This window comes from Chaetodon trifascialis, chromosome 22 (assembly GCF_039877785.1).
Source record: "Chaetodon trifascialis isolate fChaTrf1 chromosome 22, fChaTrf1.hap1, whole genome shotgun sequence".
Lineage (NCBI taxonomy): Eukaryota > Metazoa > Chordata > Actinopteri > Chaetodontiformes > Chaetodontidae > Chaetodon > Chaetodon trifascialis.
The window spans coordinates 4,772,622-4,787,989 of record NC_092077.1 but is presented as its reverse complement, the minus strand read 5'-3'; the positions used below and the strand labels follow the sequence as shown (position 1 = coordinate 4,787,989).

Sequence of the window (15,368 nt, the reverse complement as noted above, 5' to 3'; positions counted from 1 at the left end):
AATTTTTTTTATTTATTTATTTTTTTTAATCATGCTACAGTCTGTATCTTTTAATCCACATGGTTAGAATTTTTTTTTTGGAATCCATTCAGAACAGCCTTAAGTGATATTCATGACCTTCTGGGTTTTTATTTATTTTTTGAAAGCTGAATGCTTAGCTCTGTGACTGTAATAATAATATGTACATAAGCGGCACAAATTGGGGTTATCTGTGTCTATATAAGTCAATCATCATGCCTTTACATATTATACATGTAGAGCTTTCTGTCGCAGGCTGCCTGATGTTTATTTACATGCATGAGATGATTTCTGCATCAGCAAAAGGACAAATAACAAACATTGCATTATTACATTCCTCAAGGAGTCTGGTTTTGCTTGTCCTGCCTGTATGGATGTACAGTGTCTCTCCAGTTATGAGGAAAGGCGTCCACTCCGCAGTTGAAAACTCACTCAACGTGTTTCCTGGAAATGAATGTTGTGTAACCGCATCTGAGGATCAGATGTATGTATTAGCAGTGTGTCGCTACATCAGTGAATTGAGTTTGAAAGGAAGGAGGGAACTTGGACACAGGACAAAAATCCTCACTAATGAGATGAAATAAGCTGCACAGTATTCTTCTGAGTCATTATACAGAGTTGTAAGATGCATGTTTCGACCTGCGACATGTCTGCCTCATATCTGTTGGAGCAGATTTCCAAACAAAGCTTTGTGGTGATTATGAGTCATGGTTTAGTAACAACTTTTCAGGTCATTTCTGCATGATATACAACTTCCCAATCAATCAAATAATAAGACTGTGCTTCGTGCCAGGAGAACTGACTGCAGCAACAAACTGTGTAAAGGAAGTTCAGCTCAGGAAATTTATCAATGAGTGGAGGTGTGAGCTGACGACACCTTCTGGGGATTCTGTGAGGATTCCTGGATTTCCCTCTATCTGTCTTACACACTTGGCTGACAGTGTTGATAAGAGATAAGAGGAGGGTTTGGTCGGAAAGACAAACTGCAGAAGAAATTCATGAAAACTGGGTTATTTTCCGTAAATGGTTGATTATGATAGCATCAGTCACATTTTAATTTGAAATATTTTTTAATATTCATGAGCTGTCTGGGACTAAGTGTGTCTGTGAAGTGGCCCTATTTTATGGTATTTTATCACTACCACATTATCACTATAATACATTATAATATTCAAAATAGGGACCTATAATGCTGTTCTGCTTCATAATGAGATTAGATTACTTATTCTAGAAAACTCCTGAGACTTTAAATGGAGTCTATGCTGCCCCGTGCTCATTTTATATAAAAAAAATTGACATACTTTGGTCTGTCAGCCGCTTTCGCAGCATCATGGAACTTGTTGCTTTTCTGAGGTATAGTTTATTCATAGAATCTTTCCAAAATGTGTCAAAGGAATAGTCATAAACACTTGCTGCCAGTTATTTCCAGGCGTTATGTTTGCCCGCCGCATCAATGCCATTGTTCCGAGCACGGGAGATAATGATGTTTCAGCACCTTTGCCTCCGAAATTGCCCACGGGCGCTGGAGTCCGTGAACTCCTCCCACTCAGTATTTAAACCCACATGTAAGCAGGCGCTCAGCTTCACACTGCAAAACTTGATCTTGACCAACACGTTTGGATTCATGGGAAAAAAAAACTCAAGAGCTGAACTCAGATTGTGAGCTGTGAACATCCAGGAGGTGAGACTTCTCTTTATTTATGCTGTGAGGAAGTTTGCTTCCAGTGGAAGAGTTTACAAAGGTATCTGCATAATGGGGTGAGGTTGCATTTTTGCACATTTTCAGAAAAATGTGAAGCCTTCATCTGCATTAGTTGCATTAGTTTGTTGTAGAGCAGAGGTTCATGAGCAGGGCTTTTGATGAGGAATCCACTGGAGACAGACTATGTGTAGAGCAGATCAGTGTGTTTGAAAAGTTTCTCATTAAGTCAGGGGTCTTCATGAATGCTCTGGGAGTGGGTTCACTATCACCGGCTTTCTTTTTCTGCTCCTGCCGGCTCTGAGCGGCGACTTAATTGATCGTTTATTACTTCTGCTTTCTCCAAAGCTTCCATCAGCGCTCTCCACTGCCAAGTTTGGATATCTCAGCCCAGCATCAATCATTTGGGAGCATTTTTTTTTTTCTTTCTCCACCTCTTATTATTTTTTTTCTTTTCACTCCCCCGCCAACTCTTGGGCTTTCACCTTCGCCCGGTCCGTGTGGTCGCCCCCTCCTTCCCAGAGAGGGTGGAAAGTTAAAGTTGGCCCGGAGATGCGGTCCCTTCTCCCGCTTACTGTGTATTGCATCAGCCTGGTTTCCCTCCAGCAGCTGCTGGCTCTGCCGGCTGAGGAGCGTCCCGACAGGAACAGGTAAGACTCACGACTTGTTGGGCTACTCCTTTATTAAGCATAGAGACCCGCTCCTCGCCTCTGATTGGCTGGATAGGAGATCTTAAACATACACGATAAACGCACCTGAAGCCGCATTACTCTTCACTTAAATGCCAGCGCTCTACCTGGTAGCTATAAACAGCCTCTTAATGGTCAACTTGACCCGCTTGGTTTTGGGTCAAAGCGCAATGATAAGTCTATTTGTTATTAAATGTAAATGTGACGTAATGTTCTTATTAAGTAGTCTGTGAAACGATTTGTTGGACACTTTTATGACAGTAGTTTTTAGTGTGTTACTGCGCCAGGTAGCTGCAAAGCTTTTGTTCTTTTACACTAATATATTCTTTGCCATACCTTCAGGTGGACTCATTTCTCCTTAATTCTGTAGTTTTCCAGTGGACTTTGGTCCTGTTTAAATACGCAAATATTACGACTGAACACAAATGTCGATGGCATTCTTAAAAATTTCCGCTTTATGTTGGCTTTATTGGCTCAGTGAACACAGCAGCTGAAGGGGTGAATCATTTAGCCAGTTTGATAAATCACACCAGGGTTAGTGTGTGCAAAAGTGAAAGTGGCCTGTTGTGTCAGGCAGATAGTGGATTGGCCTAATGCTGACTGCAAGGTCAAAGGCACAATACAATATAACATTTTATCTGTCCTTGAGAGAAGCCGTGCTGGAGGGCACATCAGCTGTGGAAGAAGGGACGTGTTATAATGACTGAAAGCATTAAAAAGCCCAAATCAAATGAAAATGCAGTTGAATTATATAACCTAACAGTGCTTGTAACAGTTGCATGTTGTTTCAGTGTTGTTCCCTATGGAAGGCTATCGCTCTCCTTTCTAGTGAAATATAGAGGAGGCTCAAGTTTACTGATCATGAGGTTATGCTGGCTATGATGTGCACTGGGAATTACAATGTGAACATTGTGCAGATCAGTAAATATTTGTCTGTGCCACTGAAAATGCCAAGTCAGTTCATTGGCTCCGTTTACATGATGAATTCTCACATTTCTGCATCTTCTTCTTCCTCCACCTCTCAATCCCAACAGCCATCACATGAGTAACTGTTTATAGAGGTTTTGTTTGGTTTAATCTCCCCGGAAAACTGTTATTTCCGAGGTGGGAAAACCAGTTTGTCTCCATGAATAGTCTGGCCAGAAATACCGGCATGTATTGTAAAGGATCTTGTCAGGCACCTGTACTTTTCCAGCCCTTAAGTGGCAGAGCTTTTAATTTCACAAAGCCCTGTGTAAAACATTAGGCAACAGCATAACAACCAGTTTGATTACTAACAGCCTGACACGCATACTGTAGTCTACACAGTTTGATGAGTGAGGGAGGCCTGCCAGCGATGCAACATGTGTGAAGAGTTGCATTGTTGAGGAGAGGTGAGGAATGTGGATGAGTTGGTGTGTGAATGCCCTCTTCTGGTGGATTTTGGATCCACAGCTGCTGGCTCAGTATCAGCACTGGGAGGGAGGGAGACTCGGTTTTGGGATGTGAGGGCCTTGGACGAATGCAAGGATGTGGCCCCTGAAGGCCTACTCTGAACATTCTTTACAGTCCACCCTGTTTATGCATCACTTTCAAGTTCATTCATTCTTTCAACCTTTATTTAGAATCTCAGAGAAGTCATTAACAGCGACCTTCATTCACAGCAATGCCATAAAAATCCAAATATGCAAAAACAACAAATGAAATCACTGAAAGTAGTGACCATCTAAAATACATCCATACAAATCTATAAACAAAATCAGCTAAGGCAGTTACAGGCAGATAATGGACGGTTATTGTGCATTTCTTATGCGTCCAAGAGCTATAAAAGCATTCAGTTTTAGCTCACACTGCAAGAGATTCCGTGAGTCTGCTGTATACTAAAAGCAGTTCTTCCGAGATCAGTCCTGGCATGACGTACCTGAAGAACCAGCCAGTCACTGTCGCTAAAAATGGACCAGAGTTCCATTGTAACATGGATGTCATGTGCGACGGTCATTTTCCAGGGTCACTTTGACACAGGCAGGTTGTGACTGAGCAAAGTAAATGACTGACAGATCATGAATACTGCGGTCATGTTCTGGTGATGTGGGGCAGCTGTGATGTTATAGCAGCAACATTGGCATTTTATTAAGGATTTTTTTAAATCAGTATACAGTAGAGAAGATGACTACAATGTAGGATTAGATTTGAGGGATGTGCCAAGTCCCAAGATGGATTTGAACCAGGGGCCCGGTTCACCTAATCTGCAACATGCAAGCTGGGACTTCCACACATTTTGGCACTTTTGACGAATCAAAAGAAACACTTGCGAGCCCTGCATGAGCATACGGGAGGACAGTAGGAACTTCAGATTTGCATTTGTGAAATGGGTACCAGGGACATTGTGGTGGAGTGTGTCTTAGGTCATCTGACATCCCATGTTCTTTTTCTTTCAATTATTTTTGCCATTTTGCCTTTATTTGACATGGAGTGTAGAGAGACATAAACATGGAGAGAGAGAGAGAGAGGGGTATGACATGCAAACAGGGCTGCAGTTATGTGATATGCACCTTAACCACTACGCCACCAGGGCGCCCCTGTTGTAGGAACATTTAATGAAAAAAAGTAATATTATTAGTAGCTTAATACAGTCATAAATGAAACTAATATGATTCAATATGATGTGTCAGGAAGAGAAGATTGTCAACAGGAAAATCCATAAAAATGATCCGCATTCAGTGATGGTCAGATCCTACAGTAGCACAGAGTGAAAGGGCGTGGAAGAACAGAAAGGCCTTTAATGAAAGCACTTAACATCGAATACTCATAATACCGATAACACTGAAACTGATTACACTCTGATAATAAAACAGTGTAAGAAGATCCGGGAGTGGAACTTTCCTCCAGGTGGCTGTCCGCTGCACGTGTGTGCGTGTTCAAATGCTGAACACCTGCTGCTGAAACCTAAGCAGAAAAAAGGGAAGCGAGGCTCCTGTTTGTGTTACTCCTTCGCTACACCTGTCCAGCACTGTAATCCCCCACGATTCCCATCCCTGTGTAAATTGTCAGGGACGTCACCAGCGTGGGTCATCACTGTGGTTTTTATCTCACAGTCTGAGAGACACTGATGCAGCAGTAAAGTGGAATAAATGTATTAGCCGTAGAACATTCAGTAATGTCCCCATTCGGATTTTGGTTGCAGACCCTCATTCATATTGCTACATTTAACCTTTGTGTAAATAATTTAATTTTTTTTTTGCGAGTCAAGCTTATAGTTTTTTAAGGATAGTTTTCCCATTTTCACATGCTTAATCTAAACCTGAGGAAGGCAGTGCTAAAAATGAATGAAATGGACCTGCTTCTCTTCGTCAGAGTAGGGTAATTGGATGGTTTTTGAAACTTGTTTTACCCACTTTGGAACCGCATGTCCCTGTTCACTGCTATGTTTGCACTGTTGACTTTTGTGAGGGTGTGTATATATATTGACTCCCTTACACGTGGACTCAGGAGAGCCTTGCCAGGAGGGTATAACCTCAGCTAAACCCTGACCAATGAGTAGAAGCCACCACAGACCACAAACACAACTGCTCTATAGCCTCCTTTACATCAGACTTCTACTAGACTGTGAATTCCTAAATAAATCCTGTTAGAAATATCACATTACTTCAAATTATGCGCCTGAAGCTGGTCCTTCCCAGCGGTCGCAGTATTGTTGAGCATGTAAATACACTCCCTGAAGTGCTGTGGGAGGGTAGTGCCATTTTTGTGAAGTCCTTTGGCTGCAGCTGATCACAGTTTATACAAATGATTTCCCTCCCCAATTGCCTCTCCTGCTTCACAAGCCTTCACATTTCTCACTTTACACATCTGTCATAAATGCCCTGCCTGTCTTATGTCAGGAAAGTAAATTCTCCCTCTTCTCGTAACTAAATAGAGTACATCCTGTTCTGTTACTATCAGATACTGACAGCATGATAAAAACAGACATGACTACTTTGCATTTTTTTTCTCCTGGTGGATGCTCCGTGTGTCTGAGCTCAAATGTCTGTCATTCCTTCCCTGTTCTATGTTTGTGTCCATCTTGTCCTTATGTGTCCTGATAAGGACACAGAAGAATCCCACATAGATGCTGTAACAATGTCTGACTGGTTCTCTCCAAACAAGGAGAAATTGCATGTTCCTGGGATCACACGCATACCCTTCATTGTCGTTTTACATAACGTCTTGTGGTTTTTGTTTGTAAGGGAAAATAAGCGGGAGCCGCAGCCAAACAATAAGTTAAATATTACTTTAGCAGCAAAGCAGCTCAACAATACAGATTCCAGAAGTGGGAAGTGGTTCATTGCTTTGAGACGGAGGACATGTGGTCAAGTTTTTGTTACATCGACCAACTCTGTCTCTGCTCCATCTGGACCAGGGTACAATGACGTTACACACCAGTATCTGTGTGTATGTTGTGGGTGCAAGTTTGTTCCAACCTTTTCAAGGTCAGAATCATGTTTTTCCCAAAATGATTTGTTAAATCATTAACCCACACTTGTAAGCATGGATTTGAAAAGTGTGGGGTTCAGATGTCCAGCGTAGATACTCCTACCATAATGTTTATCTGAGAAACAGGCAGGAGTTCATCTCACACAGGGCGGCTTCCTGTCCTGTTGATGTTTGCAGAGCCACTGCACATCCGCGCTTTGGGTCCGTCCTCTTGATATGGAGTCTATATTCTGGCATGTTTACACCTTTTCAAGGACCAACAAGAACTTTAGTCTCTCTTTATCGTATACATCAGAAATATGCATCTTAGGAAATCACTTCCATGCTCCCAGAATGATTGAAACCAGGAATGCTTCTGCTGTAAATCCTCTCAAGAGCAGCATCTTCTCATAGAGTGTGTCTTCTTTAAATGGTCGCATGTTGTAAACAGGAATTTTGTCTTGGACTGCTCAGACATATATATGACCGGTATAAACAGTCGTATTTTTGTCCCATGGGGGTCAATCCGACCAAACTCAGGCTGAAGTTGAGGAGGGTGGAGCTGTAACCAAGCAGGCAGAGAATTCCACCATGGATTAATGGCTAAGACCTAAATTCCACCCTCGACATCCTTAAAGAGCAGGTTTCCACTCCACACAGAAAGCCACACCGTTGTGGAGGCATGAATGCACATGCATACTGTATATATAAGAGCAGTAGCTTATAGCAGGAGTGTGGATCAAAAGGCTTAAGGGAAACAAAGGCGGCTTCTAAGGGAAGAGGTAACCCGCTGCTGTTTGATGACGTGACTGCAAGTGTTTGGTCCCCTCGCACTGCAGTAATACGGTTCCCGAGCAGATGTATAGCTTTTAGCTCGCCATCCTGCCATCATTTACTGTATTGAGCCTGCTCCAGTTTTGCTTGCAGAAAGTAAATCTCAACCCACTGAGGAGGTTATGAAAGCAGAACTACTCCTGAACAAGTAAGGCCAGTGTTTCATGCAACATCCAGTAAATCACCTTTTCTTTATTTTTGTCCCTCTGCTTGCTCACAACAATCTCCCCACTGTTACCTAGTGGGAGATTACAAGTGAATGTGCCATATTTACTGCTGATTAAGGCTGGCCTTGGTAAGCTTCAGCCTTTCTGGTAATCAAATCAGCAGCATGGTACTAGGGTTAGGGTGAAGGAGGGCTTACCCTCTGCAGGGTTAGGGTTAGGGTTAGGACGCCAGTGTGCTTCATCAGAAGTACTTGTCAGATGGTGGAATAGCTTCAGAGTCCCCTTTCCCCGCACCTTTCTAATGTTGAAATCTTGAGCATGGCAGCTGAGGCTTCCATCAACATGGGGAGACCCCTGTTTTTATTCTTCACCTTAAAGGCCGCAATGCCATTAAGGTTAATACAAAAGAAAAACCAAGCAGCACAAAGGGATCATCTTGGCCTTTTATCGAACTATAAAATCCTTAGCAACCATCTTCACTCAAGAGGGGCCTTAGTTTAAAGCCCTTAAGCTAAGACCATGCAAGGCATCAAAAAACTACGGCGGGCTGAACAATTAAAGACAAAGCAGCTTGGATATCTTTGATCGTCTGCCAATCATGGAGATCTCCATTACTTACGAGTTACAGGATTAGGCTCTTAATAGCCAAATTAGCCTGTCTTGTGAGATCAGATGTGACAGAGTGAAAGAGGTCTCTGCTGCAAGATTCTTTTAGCTTCTGGAAGAAAAAGCAGTTGAAAGTCTTCTTGAGGTGGATGTAACTGGAGCTGCTTCTGGGTAGGCTGACTCAGGGCTTGGCCTTAGCTTTTTCCTCCATTGCACATACTTAACATAGCTATTGACATAAAACATAACATTTCAATTTGGCTGCAGAAAACTACTTAAAAACTACTTATGGGATACATTTTTGAATTTAACCGAAAGATATCAGGCCTCGAGTGAGATAAGCAAGAAACCCATTGCATTGTAAACCTGAAAAACCAAACAAGACCTCTAGAGACCAAACACTTAAGAAACACACGCACATTTAACCATACATGAAGAGCAAACATATCTGCCAGTCAGTACAGATGTCCTTAATAGCCATTTGCTTTCTGGCACGTTGGAGATTAAGTCCAGTCCTGTGTGACAGTTGGAGGGTTTGAGTTAGATTGTAGAGAGGTTTTCCATGGAGTCCACCATGTTGCTGATCGTTTCTGCAGTATCCCAGAGCAGAGAAACCAAACACTGGCTCTTTTTGTTGCCACTGTAGATTCTCCTTCAAGTTTTCAGAGGGAGGATGAAGCGAGGTATATTCAGTTGGTTGCAATCTGCAACCTGACTGCTAGATGCCACTAAATTCTACATACTGGTCCTTTAAAGGGTTAAGGGGACAACTACATTTTATCAACTGAGAGAACTACAGGTTACTTTAAACACCAGGGCCTCATAGCGGGTTAATCTGGTCCTGGGTGTGAAGCGTTTCTTCTTCAGACGGTGGAGGTTCTTTCACTTTTACTGTAAACTTTTGACCACCAACATCCAAATTTCACAAAAGGAGTCATTCATGCCACAGAATGCAGATCTGTCTTGTATAGAATAATAAAGTCAGAATAGGAATCACAGACTTTCAAACTGTTTAAAACCTGTGAAAACACTATGTAGGTACAATAAATATACATAAAGGAATATACAAAATATGCATCCTATGCTTCTATACGTTATATGCAAATTTAATTAAACAACAATAGGGACATTTGATGCAGGCTAATCACTGCGGCCTTGTGAAAAGCGTTCCTGTGCAGGCAAATGCCACTTTTATTCTGCAGACCAGGTGGGTGTAACTTGGTGATGTGGCACCATGGCACACCAAGCCTGTCCTGGAAATAGTGCTCACCACTGTCTGTGGCCTGGCATTATGCAACTATTTATTCAGCCACTGCCACTGCTGGACAGCAGGTCTCCCACAAGCTACCAGACCTGTCAGCTGTTAGCCAGCAGCCGAACTGGCTGAACGAACCAGGAGCTTCGCATTTCACAGAGGAGTCCCATAGCCAACATTGCACAAACTGTGAGAAAAGTTGCTGTGATGGCTCACATCTCAAGCTCTCACAATGAGTGTGTTCACAACACAAGCCAGCATTTCACTAGTAGAGCACACTTTTTATAGTTAGATCAACCATGGCCTCTGCCTCTCAGAACATGGGAAAATAGTGCAGCGGAAGATTTTCCTTCCTTAAGAAAAGTGGATATATTTACCCTGATGCTATATTTAAATCTCTACATTTCCACCCTTTATCTCTGGCTGCCAGGTGCAACAGCACTTTCCTATTTGCTTCTGTGCAACCTTCAGCGGTGGTGATGGGTTAACACTCAGGGACTTGAGTCACACTGTGCTGCACAAACACAGCGGTGACAGTTCAGTGAGGAGCTGCGGGGTCAAGTTGTTAGAAGTGACTGTCTTTGTCAAACAATGAACAGATGGCCAGTTTGTCAGCGCTGTGTTTGCTGAACGCCCTGTACCCGCTGGTCCACCGCACTGCACTAAGTCTGTCCATCTTAACAGGTCATTTAGTCTCATGTGCTTTCTCAGAAACCTGTTTTTTTCGTACATGTATTTTATTTGGCCAAGACTCAAACAATGAAGTGACATTTGAACAATTCATTAGCATCTTACATTTCCAGAAACAATGTCCTTGTTCTTTCTTTCTCATATATTACTATCAACAGATTTTACTGGAACCACTTTCTAGTGAAAACTTCCTATGAAAAATGTCATTATTTTAGCAACACATTAGAAATTCCATTCAGCTCCATTGTATTAGGGTGATGGTGGTGGATTTTAATGTTCTCCTCTGGAGACAATGCTGGGACATGGCTGGCCAGGCTCAATCTCTGATATCTACTATAACCCAGCTGGGCATTAAAATACATTGAGGTGGAAGCTTTGATTGCATGATACAATAAGCAAGGCTGACTCAGAGCACATGTTAGTTTAGGCAACAAATGAAAAGCCATTAACTTTGATGTAGTGCATTAAGATATGCGTATGGTGTCCACATGGACAGATGACAGAAGGCCAAGCTGTGTTCAGACAGCAGGCAAAATGATTTATTTATGAAAGCTGCTTTGTAGGGCTAATCGGATTTCTGCAGAATTACCTGTGCACTTACAACATTAGTTGTTGTAGTAACAATGTTGGCAGGTGCATGCATGACTAAAAGTCTTTTTTATATCTAAAAACCTTTTCTATCCTTTTTAATTCTTCCATTCATTCAGCAGCACCTCAGACATCGAGGTTTCTGTGTATTTGTTGTTGTTTGCTGTTTTATTAGCTCAGATACTCATGGTCCCCAGAGGAAGAAGCCTACTGGCTTTGGTGATTTGACATTTCCTCTAGTGCGACCAGGAGGTTGACATTTTTGTTTTGTTGCAAAATGACTAAACAACTATTGGCTGAATTGTAATAACTTTAGAGATCTTGTTAATTTTCATCAAGTCAAGTCTTGTTATGGTTAGGGTTAGGGTTAGGGTCATTTTTTCCCCTTCTCAGCCCTGTCTGTCACAAAATACCATACATCAAATACTGTACCTGAACACCTATTTCCATTGGTGACATGAGCATTTCTGATGTGGTTTGATTTCAAGTAAAGCCTCCAGCTCATTTTTTCACCTGACTTCTCTTTTCTCCTCAGTTTGGACCAGGGAATGGATAAAGACTTGATGTCAGAAAGCCAGTCTCACATCGCCATCCCATCTTCAGCCCCCAGCGAATCTCCAAAATGGCTGCCTGGTTTCCTGAGACACCAACCAGCTTCAGGAGTGAGACCAGCCTTGCGAAGCCTAGCGTGGGCACGACCCACTGAGTCTGCACAGATCCAGAGGAGGGTGCTGAGATCTCGTCGCCATGCCCATTCGGGATCACGAGGTGGTCATCACTACCCCCACCATGCCCAGCTGATGAGAGTGGGTTGCGTCCTGGGAACATGCCAAGTGCAGAATCTCAGCCACCGGCTCTATCAGCTCATTGGTCAGAGTGGCAGAGAAGACTCATCCCCCATCAACCCCAGGAGCCCCCATAGTTACGGATGAGTCAGCTGACACCTCCAAAAATCCACAGCAAGTCTATATATATATCCATCTATTTATCTCAATGTGTTACTGGTAGCCTTTGCATTAGAGTTGATGTAGTCCATTAGTTTGTCTCAAAATGGCAATTATACCCCCTTTAAATGACTGTCGTGCATCTCTACTCTTTGATGGATTTGAAGATCCAGATTCAAGATTCTCCCACCATCCTGTGGACATCTTTCTGGTTCTCCCGCCCGAATGCTCAAAAGAAGCCAAGAGGCCTCAGTTTGATGTCTTAATCCTGTTAATGTAAGAATGAAGGCTTGTCCTCAACACCATTCAGTGGCCTGGTCCTGTCTGCCAACTGACCTCCCCAGAGGTGGTTATCCCGCGGCTCATTGATCAAACACTTAAGCCCCTAATGTGGATTTCAACCCAAGCTGGAGGACTGTCAAAACCAATGTATTCCCAAAGACCTTGTAAATGACCCAATGAACCCTTTCACCTCTTTTTTGTGCCCCTCCGCCCCTTTTGTCATTTTTGGAACTCCCATGCCGTATCACAACTGCATCTATGCTTTCAGCATGAACACTTACATCCCTGGAGTATTCCTCAAGCTTTCAGTTGAACTGGGAGTTTGTCGCTCAGCAGGACATTTCAGGGCCGCAGTTTACATTTGAAACCAGCCGCAGCACTTGGGTTACACCCGAGTTTAAGAGCATTCTGAGTCAGGACTTCACCACATAAACTCCACACTGAAAATGAAAAAGAAGAGGGTCAGCATCCAGTGACTTAGAAGAATCTACACAGAAACTGACTTTCCAATGGATCAGTTTTGCTGCTGCATTATAGTGGCCTGTTGGCCAACACAGAAGGTGGTGAAGTGAACCTTGGAGCCATGGATCAGGGCTCTGTTGCACCACTGCTGGCATTTTCCCCACAGGAGGCCAAGTCTGAAATATTAGCTCTTTCACGTGATTCATAAGTTCCTCTTGCAAGTCAGGACTTTGGGTTGACAGCAGTTTAATAAACCTGACCTAATCGCTTCAGTCATATGTACCACCACAGCAGGGGAGGGGGGCCCTAAGCCTCCCACGGTCTGCACATTGAACACTAATAAATGAAGAGCAAAGCATGTGGCATCCACACATATGCACACAGGCAGCCTTGAAATTTTAAAGGGTTGGTTCACCAAATATGCCCCCCCAAAAAACAGAACAATTTCCTCTTATTTTTTCAACATATTTTGATTTTCTTATTCTTGAAAGAAAAGAAAAGAATCTTTTCTCTTGTGCTGTGTGCACCACAGACAAAAGTCCATTCATCTCCATTGTGTTGGGGTGAAGGTAGAAATGGCACACACACATATCTTGGGCAAATAAAACCAAAAGTGACTTTGCTTAGATAAGTTGGAAAATATGCTGCTTTTTTGGCATTTTGTTAAACCAACCCTTTGAGTGGTTCTGCGCAAAAAATAAAAACCCTGCTGACATTTAGGAAAATAATCACCCTGGTCTGATGCTTTACAGAAAGGGGCCAATCAAGCACAGATGAGGACATTTTAGAAAACCCTTTCAATTGAGAAATAAGTGTCCTTTTGGAGTACTCTTAAAATTAAAATATTTTTCCTCTCACAACCAGGTGTTCCTCTGAAGGTTGTAAGCCCAAGAGATGTTTTGGGGGGAGAATCTTCTGTGATTTAAAAACACTGGAAGATTTTCCCCCTTACTTCACCCTACTGGAGGTCACAATGAGGCTTGAAAAGTTGGCAAAGCCATCAATAATAAATCCAATCTTGCAAGAAAACACAACTGCCTTGAGATAGAGTGGATAACAGTAACGCTGAATAGAGGTCAGCTGTTTCTTATATTTTCTACAGGGAATACTTGACAACACATTGTAGCATATATACAGTCTCGTTGTCAGCAGCAGGCACCTTTGTTGTTCACATGTAGTATGTTAAAAGGGTTTAAATTAGTCCTGAGATGACGGCTAAAAGCTCTACTGTTACATTGCGGGTTTCTAATGAGAGACCACAGTGACCAAAATGTTAGGTGTAAGAGAGCCCAACTTCAAATATGTACGCAAAATAGCTTAGCAGGAAATCAAAAGTACATGCCCTGATGTTTCCTTTTCTCTATACAAGTCCGTCTCTGAAATGGTGGGCGGATGATGGACTGAGAAAAACCGAGGTCAAGTTCAAGTTCTCATCAAGCATGCTAAACTTTCAGAGGCTTGGATCTTACACTACAAAAATGCAACCGTATCTATAAAACCCACACTTTGGGCCAGAAACACAATTATATTGCGTATTATTTACTTCTAAACTTCTATTCCAAGACTTAACTATATGCTAGCCTGATGTTAACTTGCAGAGAGAGGGTGAGTGTTTCGTAGGAGCAATTAAGGCCAAAGTGTGCCCTACATTCTGATTTATGTGCAGAGTCATTTAGATTAAAAATTGTTATATCAGCGAAGTGTTTTAGCCTTTGTTGTGTTGCATGTAAGTTCACAAACATGAAAGTTTGGTATTCCTAAGAGCATTAGTGTAAACTCACCAAAATACCTGGCAATACTTGACAAATCAAATGACTTTAGAGTATGTGATCTGCATCATATAATAGTGTATTCTTTTCTATCTTTCTGTGTGTCTTCTGATTTGATTTAGTGTCTTTTTCCATCAACAGTTTGTTTTTGTATTTAGTCTCTCAGCCCCACCGTGGCTCTCTTCTCTCTTCTCTCTGTAATCATGCGGGCCTGGAGGTCACAGGGTAATAATCAGTGATTCTTTAGTCTTAAATCTAATCTGTTCAAAGGCTTGCTGAGGTGAAACATGCCATTCTCTCTGCTGTAATGTAGCTAATCAATGTCTCGTGACGGATCATTAAAAGGCTTTTCAAATGCTCTAAAACCCTGGTGCATCTCTCTGCTTTTTAAAATGGACTTTTTCCACACACGCGGTTTGTGCTGCTGTGCGTAGGACACTTATCGCCTGTGTGTGATCTGTGCTTTGTGCTCCCACTCTTTTTTTGTGTCGTATGTTTCTGTGACGTCAGACATTGCGTCACGTTGAGCTGCGTGAGCAAACTGTGCACGACCGCTAATACCTCCCCATAGAAACACCCAGAGCTTTCATGGCTCTCTATTGCAAAGAGGAATGAGGGCAGAGTTAGCGTTTAAAATGTCTCTGTTAGTTTTGTAAGATACAGCAGATGCAGGTAGATCTCACGAGGGTTTTTTTTGCTGATTTTGAAAGTCACACTATGTGGATCTCCTTTAGGGTCACAGGAAAGCACTTTAACGGAAACACGTGTGGCGATAGTTTCTTGAACTTGTGTCAGCTGGACGAGGTTTCTCTTGTAAATGTTGCGTTTGAGATTGTCTGCAATTGTGTTTAAAGATGTCAGTGCACTCCATGTGGCGTCAAGATGACTGTGAGCATTGTGTGCACCTGTGAATACATACATATATATACATATA

The 15,368-nt window shown here is 42.4% G+C and overlaps 1 protein-coding gene across 1 annotated transcript; it reads left to right on the top strand.

Moving 5' to 3' along the window:
- The first annotated feature begins 2,166 nt into the window (after window positions 1-2,166).
- Window positions 2,167-13,090, top strand: adm2a (adrenomedullin 2a). The gene is made up of 2 exons (XM_070991511.1): window positions 2,167-2,367; window positions 11,513-13,090. The coding sequence occupies exons 1-2, from the start codon at window positions 2,270-2,272 to the stop codon at window positions 11,907-11,909; spliced, it is 495 nt and encodes a 164-aa protein (XP_070847612.1). The 5' UTR covers window positions 2,167-2,269; the 3' UTR covers window positions 11,910-13,090.
- Window positions 13,091-15,368: the final 2,278 nt, after the last annotated feature.